The sequence below is a fragment of the Nuphar pumila genome, chromosome 10 (genome assembly GCF_984573655.1).
Source record: "Nuphar pumila chromosome 10, dmNupPumi1.hap1.1, whole genome shotgun sequence".
In the NCBI taxonomy this organism is placed as follows: domain Eukaryota; kingdom Viridiplantae; phylum Streptophyta; class Magnoliopsida; order Nymphaeales; family Nymphaeaceae; genus Nuphar; species Nuphar pumila.
This window is the reverse complement of record NC_143258.1, coordinates 90,355,235-90,368,061: the sequence shown is the minus strand read 5'-3', so window position 1 is coordinate 90,368,061 and position 12,827 is coordinate 90,355,235. Positions and strand designations below refer to the sequence as shown.

Here is a 12,827-nt window from a genome sequence, read left to right as displayed (position 1 = left end):
CATTGTTTGGAAAGATTGTTTAGGCTTTGTCTTCTAGTTTAGATTGGGCTTACTAACTTATCTAGCGGCATTACTTTTGTACCTAAACTTGCTTCATGCTTTTTGAACAAGTTGGGGCTTAGGTTGGTCCAGGCATTAGCCTGCAGCCCATTGGGAAATGATCGAGTCTCAGCTCATCCCATTGATGGGCAATAGACCAGTCAACCAACCTGCCACTTATCAATGTGCAGGTCATCCCAGTCAACTTTGAACTTGGCTTGGTCTGGCTGGGTCTGCCCATCTTTCAAAAGGTTAGCAGCCTGCGCTCCGCTTATGGTGGGGCCCTTCTATGTGAGGTGTGAACCATGGGATTGAGCCTCAGCCCAGCCTGGGCCATGCTTAGGCTTGGTCTGGCCTTTTGACAGGGCTGATTTGATCAGGTCAGTGGGTCGTCGGCCAGTCAATTCTACTGTAGTACGAAGCCTTCTAGTCAGGCCCTGTAATTTGGATTGGGATTTTGCTATTGTATGATGGACTTGATCTTTTAAATTGATTTAATGAAATATAATTATATCTTTTCTGAAAACAATGTAATTTTGTTATTGGTAACTTTTCATCGTAATAACTGAGCCATGAACTTCTTAAGTTGAAGCAACAGAATGACATGAATAGATCATAACAAGTTGCTGCATATGTAACTTCAGGTTGAACTTCTGAATGCAGGTTTGTGCTCCCTCCAGCAAAGAATTTTAATTACATTTAAGCTGTTATGTAGGAAAATATTCTATGGTGACATGGTCCTACTCCATAGTATATTACTTTGGTTCTAATTAATCATCATAAATGCCATTTAACTTATATATGGTTTACCAACAAATCAGCAAGAATGGTGGAAATTTTCAAAAACACTCGCTAACTGCACTTTATATCTAATATTGTTACATTCTCCAGTGCTTGTTCATGAAGTAGATAATCTAAAAAGAATTTAACCGATGACAGCAAGAGCATTTTAGAATTTATACTCAAGTTCGACTCCCATTGGGGACATTCCCCAGCTTAACTATCAAAAGAATAATAAGAGCACTGTAACTTGAAAATAGGCAGCTTACCCCGAGAGTATAAGGTAATGTTTCTAATTAACTGTTTTGAATCACTGTCATGCTCATGCATCCACAGCCTTGATTTGCACAGCGACAAAGACAACATATATTGAGAGGCATCAACTCAAATCAAACTTTTCAAGTGTACAACGCTTGTACAGGAATATTCATCATTTTCATCTCCATTTTTACTATAGTAAACATCAAATATCTCTTGGGGATTTGTCATGCAGACCAAGAATTCTAACCATTTCTTGTACTTGGCTTTGAACTTCAATTTGTCTCCTTAGCATAGTTTGCATCATAATATAGCAAATAGTAGTCACTGAACAGTAGCCTTGATCTTGTGAGAAATTGAAATGAATTAAAATCTCATGGCTGGAAGGAAGCTTCATTAAGTTGGAAAGCCAAAACTTTTTACTATTTCAAATAAAAATGTAATGATATAATCATTGGAAAACCGATATGTTGGTTCAACAGAGAACTCAGAAATCAAGTTTCACCCCATCATGCAGCCAGTTCACAAAATCAAGAGAATGTTTGGATCTAGCAAAACAATATGGAGATTTTGAAAAAAAAAACTCCATAATTTTAGAGGTGGTATAACTGTGATGCCTTATGTTTCCAACCACAGCTTGGTCACCATATCATTTTCCAAGATGTTTGTGAAGACATACCTTTATCCCAGGCAACAGCCACATATATTCTACAAAAAACCATTAAGCTAATGTAGCAAAATATATACTCTGAACATTTTGTCATATGCTCATACTTATGTTCAAAAATCATAGACAGAACTCTTAAAAGGGGCATAACAGCATTTATTAATGCTTGGACTTCTTGATATCGATCCACTCCAGTTGTAGCTCAACTTCTCCACACTCCACATTTCTCAGCCTGAGCCACAGGTCTTGAATAATCTTCCCTTCTACACATTTTATGCAGCTTTCCTCAGCCAGGAAATTTTGCCTATTTGGAACCAGCTTCCCATGTATTTGATTTCCTGGAGCGTGGTCCACATGCATTTTTACAGCCTCCATAAACGGATGGATGTCAATTTCAGCATATCCCATGGTGTCATCTGGAGTGAATGTATCTTTGTCAAATACTTCCTGCAACAAAACATCTTCATTATGGGGATAACAACAATGATACTGATGAAGATGCAAATGAAAAAATGTGCACGCAGAAAATAAAAGAACACAAGCATGAAACAAATAATTTGGCAAATAACATATTGCTCCCATTCTTTATGTTGGTGCTCTCAGTTAGTTAAGTAACAGATAACAATGTAATAAGAAAGCATCTTAAATGATGAAAGATGAACTCTAGAATATGAAGGGCAGTACAGGGGTCTAAATGCATTGTAGGACAACAGTCAGAAAATCTAAGAAATTTTTTATGGAAATAAGAGTATAGCCTAGAAAGTAGAAACCAAGCATAAATTTTATGGAGGCTGACCAAAGGGCCAGATTCTACACATTCTCCAGTTAAAAGGATTGCAACCTGCATACCTTCTGTTAATGTCATTAGCTATCTTGATCTCTGTATGGGGTGACAAGTGTGCCATCAACTTAGAAACTAATGGCTGCATTTTTTTGGTCGATGTGTTCACTTTGTTCTGCAGAATCATGGTCAGTCAAACGAGTTTGCCATATGTCATGTTTAAAAGTTTTTGTTTCTTCACTTTCAGTTGGTGGATGCTTAGAATCCCACCCTCTTGGCTTCTTGCTGAAAATGTACGTGAAATCTAGATGGGTTTTCTGTTTGCTTATCTATTTAACTATGCATAAATATGAGTCGGTAAAATAGTTTCTAGACTTGGAAATTTCTGGTGCAATTCAAGAGCAAAGCTTGACTGGAGAAAATATGTTAGACCCATGAGAAAGTCAAACCTTGAACTCTCAATCAACTAATGGTAAGCCTCCCTTTCCTGCCTTACATGATATGAGATCAAACTAATAGAAACAAGCACATTAACCCTTGTAACATTTAGAGAATTCTACATATATCCAGAAACCAATCTAGTATAGCACAACAACTGAAATCCATAACGACAGAAAATTTCTGACACATTACTGAATCACCTTAATACGTTCACGTTTTTACTCTTCTCAAAAAAGTCACGTAACAGTCTCAATCAACTTCAGTCTTAAATTCTACAGAAAAAGGGTGATCAAGCTGAGACTCATTCTCATCCAGACACACACCAGCTATCACTTCCAAATTTTTGTGGAAAAATGACCGACCAGGAGATGCAATATGAAGGATTGTGCACACCTGCCCCCTCCCCACCCACACAAAAGCATATGCAGCACATGCTCTGCAAGATTTTCTCAAATAAATGTGAATACTCACTATTGAAGTGCAATATGAAGAATACATGTAGTAGGTCTTTCAGCTGGGTTGGGTAGCTTATGTTTGAATGGTTCACAGCGCAACATTCATGGTACATGGAGACCTATGTCACAAGGATTTGGCTAGCAGGGTGCCGCACCTGCGTCGACGCGACTCGACGCGGGTGCGGCACCGGGTGCGGTCAACCCGACCCTGGGTGCGTTGACCGCACCCAGGGTCATTTTTGTCCATTTTTTTTGGATTTTTTTAAAAAACATTTTTTTGCCCTACGAAATGGGCTGTGGAATTAAAAAAAAAAATTGCCCCCGGGACCCGCGCCGGGGGGAGCCCCGCCCCCCCCCCCCTTTCTGCAAGGGCAAAAACAATGAATCAAGCTCCACAACTCATCACTTTCATCTTTGGGGACAACCATATAAGATAAAAAATGGTAAAAAGTAAGTTGGGCATAAATGTCATGGACCTTAACAGCTACCATACATTATTCATACATATACACTATATATATATATATATATATATATATATATATATATATATATATATATATATATATATATATATATATATATATATATATATATATATATATATATATATATATTATTTTTTACATTTTTGCCCCTGCCGCACCCCCGCACCCGGTTTTTTTGGAAGTGCCGAATCCCCGCACCCGCACCCGCACCCGCACCCATGTGACATAGATGGAGACAAAACAAAAAGAATGGTGTGACATGGAATATTTCTGAAAACCTTTTCTACAATCCGTGATCCATACATTTTGGAAAGAAGGTGCAGAATAGCTCCATATAGAATCTTTTTATGGTTTCCTATAAAGCAGATTATCTAGCACTTCAAGCACAAAACTAGTGCTTCGCAAACTAAGAATCTTGTTTCCACAAACAATTGATACATGTGGACCAATTGGATCTAGCCTCTTGGCGATTGTATGTCAAATCATGCAATATTCTAAGAATGTTGGAGTTTTCAATTTCAAGAAACTTAAAATTAAGATGACTTATAATATTCAATTACAAAATTTAATATTGCTCAATTGATACATGAACCATAGACTAAAACAAATGCACAAGCATGAAATGCATGTGAAACAAATGCATCAAAGATGAATAATGATGTATGTTCTCAGATTGCCTTGAAAAAAAATTCTGCATAGCAAGTTATGTGGTGGACGTCCTGCTGCACCATAACCAAAAAATCATGATTTTTTGCAAGATAAAAAAGTCTCCAGCACTCTATGGCATGAAACTTGTAAAGAAGGAAGAATAAATTTTATTTTTGTAATCGTCACAAGCTTGATGGACATACATATGCAGAAGAGCCAATAAAGACATAGACTAGATGCAATATACAAGAGCACATAATAAAGAGGGAAAAGGACAGTGCCATGTCTCTCACACCCATCAGATATTTATTCATGACAACTTTAACTAGTCAGAAGAGATGGAGCTGCTCAAAAGTATCAGGTGCAACAGAAGAAACCTTTAGCACTGATAGCCTTAGGTCCATGGAAAGCTGTGACATCTGTAGACGCATCACACTTCTTTTTTCGAAATTTCACTTTCTACTTAATTGTATTAAAAAAGGGCTTAGCATTGTATCGAAAAAATTTCCATTTATCAATGATGGCTGATAAGGTTGTCAAACATGCATTGGAGGTAAATATGCAGTCATAGGATTACCAGAAGGCATCCTGGATAGCAAATTAACTTCTGGGCTCAACATCATCTATACATTTTCAGCGTTCAGGAACTCCATTTCTTACAAAAAGGTATTCAGTTTCACAGATTCAGCAAAATCAAAATGTCTTTCCAAGCATAACAACGTGAATTGCTGAGAATGTAGAGGACATGAGGTTGAAACTCGGAGTACTGTATTAATGACAATCTTCAGTTTATATTTGGATGATGAGTTTCCTTGGGAGCCCTTCAGATACAAATTCAGAGAGAAAGTGTCATGAAATCCCTTGCACTATGGAAATAAACCATTTGAAAGAAATTCTTTAGGATCTGAACATCATGTATCAAAGTTTCATTCTGCAGTATTCTCAGAAAAAAACAGACATATCAAGAATAACATGAAAATGATTTTTCATTGAATATTAAAGGATACCATGCCTTAGTCCGCTGCTTGGAAAATATATTTATGCCAAAATCTTGTCTGCTAAAGTGGGCAACAACTTGACTGCTGTAAATATGAAGTTACAAATCCTATAATTATGAGATATTCTAGCTGATAGAATAACACACAGATACATGCTTGCATGTGTATAATGTTGTAGCACGAACTGATGTAAACATAAATACGTTTCATCACTTTAACAAATGATTCGAAAATATAGATCAAGAAAAATAAGAAACAAACATCTAGAAATGAAGAATTATCAGCTAATTAATAAAGCATATTGCCATGCAAGAGACACGAAATAAGCAGCCGGAAAAGAACAGTATATACAATTCTGATTGGCAGAATAGGATCTGAAACTGAAAGAGTCAAATTTTCATTCCACTCTGGATTGACATTCTGCTTTACGACACGAGTCTTCAATTTCTGACACAAAAAAGATTAACATTAGTCTCAAGAAGGATGGATGCCAAATAGAAATATAGAGCATATAAATGTGCTGGTGCAAGAAACGTTAGAAAAATGACTTAGTTTTCAAAATTAAAATCTTTATAGAACATCAAACTACTAATTGAATCAAGGCATGCACATGCCATCCTCATCACACACACCATCTGAAAAGTTCCAAGTAGAATATGTTTTCATTGCTTTTAGATGTTTGAATTCTGTCTTTTATCTGGACAGTTCAGAACACCATGATAGAGATCCATTGAATTGGTAGCACTCATGTTCGTTACACGTTCAAAAGTTTTGACTGAATTAAGAGCAGCACTTCTTTATCGACTCTTGCACCCCCCCTGTCTTAAGGCTATGACAACACAAGGTGCACTAAATGATATTCCTCCATCTAAATTCTTGCAGTAACTTAAGCATACAAACATTTTAATCATCATTGTCATCAACACTAACATTTTAATCATCATCATCAAGGTGATACAGAAACAGAATGCTATCTGTAAATCAATGAGTTCAAGTGCATTCAGAGATTGGTCATGTCCTATGTGAATGAAATCATCCTATAGTCAAGCTTTCACCTTACAAACTGGATAAACAAAGAATAACACGGGAAAGTTGCGAAGCCAACTTCTAGTGCCATTATTGTAATGAATTTCTTGACCACTTACGCTGAAGGCGCAATATCACCAAGTAAAATTATCATGTGAATTTATGCATACATACACGCACTAGCACTTAATGACACAAACTCGTGAATAATACAAACACACATGAATTGGAAAATGCCAGTATCCAGGCTATCAGAGATGGAAGAAACAGAAAACAGTCCCTAGAGGTCATGGGATCAATCCACAGAACATCTTTGAAGTTCATCTAAGAAGACCCTTTGGAGGATAACAACAAAAATAGGAGGCTAATTAGTAAACTGATATATTGAATGAGAGATGATATTGAATGTCTAGCACTCATTAAATTCAAATCATGGAACTTGTGAGGACATTGTGACAGATTTGTGTAAAAAAATCCAGTCTTGTACAAGGTTCTTCAGTTTGTTTTCAATGTAATTAATCTTTATCAATGAACAAGTCTCTATCTTTTTATTATAAAGGAAGATCTATAGCATATTAGGAAGAACGAAAAGAAGGCAGTCTTTCCTACTCAAAATTTTAAGGACAGACTAAGAATGTACAATTAAAATTAATACAGTCTTAGATATGTTGAGATGTGCCTTGAATTCCATGTCACAACCTCGACACATGTCACTTGAAGAAAACCATATTTTGGAATTTTTTGGAAGTCTGTGGTGGTAGCGAAGGGACCGGGCCTATGGACCCGATCCATTTGTAACAAGGTCCTAAATACTCTTTTAGGGTTTTCTTGCTTAGGTAACTTATTTTGTGAGTTTGGGTGTTCTGTGCCGCTTTAGGGTTTTCTGTGACAGAGCCGTTATCTACCTTTGCAATCCCTTTTTTTTTACACAGTGAAAATCTCTGCTCCTCTGCCGCCCGTGGACGTAGGCCTTTAGCTGAACCATGTAAAGCGTGTGTCATTGTGTGTGCTTGTTTTCCTCTCTCTCTCTCTCTCTCTCTCTTTGTCGTTTTATTCCACTGTGTAGCTTTCTAACAAGATAAGCCCCAGATCTTCCAGTCTAAGAAAGGAGGATTGCTACAAAAGCAGCACTCAGATAACTATGGAAAAAATGACAGTCAGAACTACCTGCAATCCTTGTACAAAGTGAAGATCAGGACAGGACATGTTCACTAAAGCATCCTAAAAAACCAGAATCCAAAAACTGATAGGAAAGAAGATTAAAGATTACTCTCTTCCCATACTGTAGGCTTTCTTGATTGTAAAAGCAGCTTTTGTCATATACCCTTCACGTGGTTCCCAATTCTTCATCTCATTAGGATAATGCCTAAGCAACCATCCATTCCTTTCTGCATAATCCTCTATTTGTTCCAACTGATGGAAACAGTTGTGGCTCCTTCCTTCATCATGTTCAGCTTGCCCCAACTCCTCAGGCTCCCTCAATGAATCTGTTGAAGATCCCTCCCAAGAGACATTCTTCTGGTATCTTCTTTTTCCCGGGGCCTCTTTGTTCCCACAGGCTCATCAATATTACGGTCTTAAAGGGAAAGGAACTCTTACAATTTGAACTAAGCATAACCATGATCATGTGTCCAGAAGATGAAAGCAAATAAAACTTTTCCCATAAAAAAACCAATCGGATCAACATATTATCATGTTTAACAACTCAAAAATTCTAAACATCATTGATCAGACAGTCTTTTCCTGCATCAAAATCACCATGATCATGTGTCCAGAAAATGAAAGCAAATAAAACTTTTCCCATAAAAAAACCAATCGGATCAACATATTATCATGTTTAACAACTCAAAAATTCTAAACATCATTGATCAGACAGTCTTTTCCTGCATCAAAATTCGTTAGAAAGAGAGATCATCCATTCCGCAGAGAGAGAGAGAGAGCACAAAAAGTTGAGAGAAAAAAACTCCCACCAAAAGTGGCACATCACATATAAAGATCGACATAAAAAAAGGAACACAACCACAAACCCAACATCAGCAGAGAGAGAGAGAGAGAGAGAGAGAGAGAGAGAGAGAGAGAGAGAGAGAGAGAGAGAGAGAGAGAGCCGAAAGAAGATCAACATTATCACACATGAAGATCAACAAAATGTTGAACCCAACAAAATAGAAAACAAAACTAAAATATAGAAAAACAAAAGCAAAAGGAAAAGAAACTACAGCCAGCTAGCAACAAACAACAAAGCCAAGCTCAACCAGGATCCTCTGGAAAAGAAGGAACCACCGATGAGTGAACGTTGTTCAGACGGAAGGAGAGGTCTCTAAGATGCATACGTAGAATCGCGTATACATCAACCAAGATTTTATGGACAAGATTGTTAAGGATGACCGGAATTTGACGGAAAGTAGCATCATTGCGTGCCATCCAAACAAACCACCAAGTAGTAAGCAACCATGTCTTCCAGATCAGTCTCCACCGCTTGCAACGTCTAATTTCAATAGGGGCTAGGAGCAGATCAAGCGCAAAAGACTCCTCTTTAACAATTACGTTCGGAGATCTCCACGTGCTATTAAATAGGGCCACAAAGATTGGGCAGGACTAGAATAAATGAAAAGTAGTTTCTTCAGCAGCTTGACACAGCACACACCAACTTGGGAACTGAAAGCCCAACTTCTTTAAATAACTGTGAGTCTGAACCCTATCATGCAAAATTAACCAAGCCAAGACCTGAGATCTTGGGGTAGGGCCCTTACCCCATAACGCACACTCAGGGAACCAATTTGCCCTTGGGAGGAGCAACGATCTATACACTTTATGGGTGTGGAACGCACCATTTGGTGCAATAGCCCAATGCAACCACTGATCATAATTACCTGTATCCCCAATTTGATCTCTGAAGGACGATAAGGCTCTCAGCCACATGCTTCGCAAGTGCGAGATCGCCAGCCCCCGGGTTCCATGACGAAAGTTAGATAAATCAGGAGCACCATATTGAGAGAGAGAGAGAGAGAGAGAGAGAGAGAGAGAGAGAGAGAGAGAGAGAGAGAAACATCAACATTACTAAGTCATGGGATCAACAAAAAGTTGAGCCCGCGAAAAAAAAAAACAGACCCAAAAAAAAAGTTGAGAGAAAATTAAAAACTCCCACCAAAAGTGGCACATCACATATAATGATCGAGATAAAAAAAAAAGGAACACAACCACAAACCCAACATCAGCACAGAGAGAGATAGAGAGCAAAAAACTCAGAGAAAATTAAAACCACCACCAATTTAAACGCGAACCACTCATATAACAAAAAGTGGCACGCTGCATATAAATATCAAAATCTAAAACAAACACATCAAATACAAAAAATCAAGATCAGAAAAGAACCCAACATCGTGAATTCCGCATTACTGAATAAGAAGAAAAAAATGAGATTCCAAACCCAACATCCAGAATCCAACATAACAGAATAAGCAGAAGAAAAATGAGATTCTAAACCCATCCTAAACTCAACAGAATAAGAAGAAACAAAATCAAACACCCACTAACCCAAACAACAAGAATTTAAACCCAACAACAAACAACAACAACAACAACAACATTGAGTAAGAGAAGAAAACCTGCTTGCCCATCCTAACAACAACGTAAGGGTCGCTAGATTTAACATCCCTGACTGCCAAATTCACGCCCTTGATCACCCGAACCCTCAGAAGCCCATGGATGTGATCCATCTCCACCCACGACGAACAAGATGATGATGAACAATGGATATTTGGATCACGGGGTGGCCAATCTATTTATACCATGATACGTGGGAGTATGTTCCTGGTCCAAAAACTTTAGACCCCTTCCTGTGATTGACAACAAAGAAGGTGCGGACCGTTGAAATTTAAAGCACGTCCCCACATCCCGGTCACCACTCCTTCTCTCTTCCCCACGGAATTTACCAAACCGTAGGGAGGCAGGCCCATTAAGTGATCTGTCCTCGACTTGGTTTTTTTTTCATCAAAAAAAAAAAAAGGTGACTAGGGGTGTCAACGGGTCGGGTTTGACCCGGACCCGACTCGTACCAAACCCTATAGGGTCTGGTGATAAAAGAGGGAGGTCCGATTAGAAACTGGGTCTGACCCAAAGGATCTGATTAATATATGAAACCAGTATGGTTTATGAAATTTCATGCCAAACCTGGGTCCGACCCTAGTTCTGCTTAAGACCAGTGATTTTTCAGTACAAATATATATATATATATATATATATATATATATATATATATATATATATATATATATATAAAATTTTATCAGGTATGGACCGGGTGTAGTTCATGTAATCCTTATAGGGTCCGGGTATGATTTTTTATAGCAGACCCTATAGGGTTTAGGTCCAAACATGCTACTCGCACCTCAATACAGATCTGAGTTCGGACTCACCTGGGTCCAAACCAGATCCGGCCTGTTGACACCCCTATTAATAATGCTTTGTTTGGCAGTAGTGATTAAATCGGTAGATTTGGAGGGAAGTTGGGAATCAGCTAACTCCAAATATTAAAAATTTCAAATTTCAACCCTTCTTTATCAGAGGAGTTATTTTCCACTCCTTGAATAACATGGATTTTGGTAGATGTCTGAAATTTTCGATGGTTCAATTTTTTTACCCTATTTACCTCATTATTGACTGCAATAATGGTGAAGTCAAGAGGTTTACAAGTACATTCACCTACAGCCAAGCATGGTGAAGGATTAATGAACTAATGTAATCACTTGATATATTACCGATAATTTAATTAATTAGTGACAACATGACCACCACACTCATTTAATTTAGATCATGACACGAGAATAACGGACCCGAACCGACTCATGGGCGAAATACATTATCTGAATCATGGACCCACATTGGCTACGTGATCATCACGCTCATGCAATTATTGGTTAAAATTTTAGATCATTGAGCACAATAACTTGTAAACAGTGGGATTAACGTTTAGGTTCAAATCTCATAGGTATCACTCTCTTGTGCTAGCCGAAACCCATAGAGTTTTGGCTGCCAGGACAATAACCATAAGTACAGCTAGCAGGCAAAGGCAGCGGCTAGGTCTTTGATCCGGGGTTGGTTTCTTTGTATAATATAAAAAAAAAACAGTGTGCTTAAAATGTAGGCACTTGACTTATAGTGAATTATGTTTGGCTGCCTTAGTTTAATATTTAAATAAAATGCCTCACTTTCTGAAATTATATAATTGGTGATCATTTATATATGTTAGCTTTTAAAAAATTTTATTTATCTGCCCTTAACTCTAGATTTAAAAATGAGGAGCTGCAAAAGTAACTCAGGCAGTTAGGGGTGGGCCGGCCCGCTAATGAACCGGCCCGGGTAACGGGCTCAGATTTGAAGAGAAGCTCGTGGCTTGGCCCATTAGCCCAATGGGCCAATATGAAGTGGGTCTAGTACACTTGGTCCAAACCCATTTGTAGGTTATTTTTTAATAAAATTAATACATTAATTATTAGAACACCAAAAAGAATGAATTAAATAAAAAATAAAAAAATTAATAATTAGTAATAGTTACTCATTCTTAAAATTAACAAAAAATGAATTAAATGTAATAGTTAATTCATAAAAATTTTATATTATTAAAAAAACTTAATAAAAAACACAAGCACATCGAGCCGAGGCCTGCCCACTTATATAACGGGCCGAGTTTTGGCACGGTACCTAATGGGCCCGGCCCTAAAATCATGTTCCAAGACGGGCCGAGTCGGCTCGGTCCATCGGGCTAGGTGCCTACCCCTGCAGGCAATTTCTTAAAAAGTTAAGGGTTTATCTTAAATATTTAAAAACCCATTGAAATAAACATAAATTTAATGTATGTTAGGTGCCTATACTTAAATCACCCCAATTTTTTAACCCAAGTGTCGTAAAAACTAGTTTAATTTTATACTTGGGACTAGGGTGAGTAGAGTCGTTTGACCCACAAATTGGAAAAAGATGCACAAGGAATCCCAAGAGTTGCTATTGTTGTTAAGAAATTTCTAGAAAATTACATGGTGGGACCATAAATCACACTAAAGCCAAAGAGAGACGTAGAAAAGCCACTATTGCAGCGTTCTTACATTAATCTAGACTAGGGTGGGCACAAATGCATCTAAATTTTGAGCTTATAGAAGGCATGTAGAGTAAAACCTTTCAATTATAGAGGCACAAAAAATGCACCTAAAGTTAAAATCAAATCAAAACCCCAATTCTTACCTGGTAAGTTAT

The 12,827-nt window shown here is 37.7% G+C and overlaps 1 protein-coding gene and 1 long non-coding RNA gene across 3 annotated transcripts; both read right to left on the bottom strand.

Moving 5' to 3' along the window:
* Positions 1-1,741: 1,741 nt before the first annotated feature.
* LOC149827307 (GTPase activating protein 1-like) lies at positions 1,742-10,472 on the bottom strand. 2 transcript variants are annotated; one of them, XM_090019270.1, is made up of 3 exons: positions 10,187-10,472; positions 5,907-6,002; positions 1,742-2,191 (listed from the first exon to the last, which is right to left on the bottom strand). In XM_090019270.1, the coding sequence occupies exons 1-3, from the start codon at positions 10,295-10,297 to the stop codon at positions 1,904-1,906; spliced, it is 495 nt and encodes a 164-aa protein (XP_089875396.1). In that variant the 5' UTR covers positions 10,298-10,472; the 3' UTR covers positions 1,742-1,903. The 2 variants fall into 2 exon arrangements, with proteins under 2 accessions (XP_089875396.1, XP_089875397.1); XM_090019271.1 differs by lacking the exon at positions 5,907-6,002 and having other exon boundaries at positions 10,187-10,338.
* On the bottom strand, positions 4,994-5,900 carry LOC149827308 (uncharacterized). Its single transcript, XR_016434876.1, has 2 exons — positions 5,565-5,900; positions 4,994-5,461 (listed from the first exon to the last, which is right to left on the bottom strand). It is a non-coding gene; the product is annotated as an uncharacterized LOC149827308 (long non-coding RNA).
* Positions 10,473-12,827: the final 2,355 nt, after the last annotated feature.

What these genes read in the sequence shown, in the direction of transcription:
- LOC149827307 (XM_090019270.1), bottom strand. Translation starts at nt 10,297, where the DNA reads ATGGATCACATCCATGGGCTTCTGAGGGTTCGGGTGATCAAGGGCGTG. An exon ending in TTGTTAGGATGGGCAAGCAG is followed by an intron (nt 6,003 to 10,186) that starts GTTTTCTTCTCT and finishes TTTTTGTGTCAG; the next exon opens with AAATTGAAGACTCGTGTCGT. An exon ending in CTATTCTGCCAATCAGAATT is followed by an intron (nt 2,192 to 5,906) that starts GTATATACTGTT and finishes GTTTTGTTGCAG; the next exon opens with GAAGTATTTGACAAAGATAC.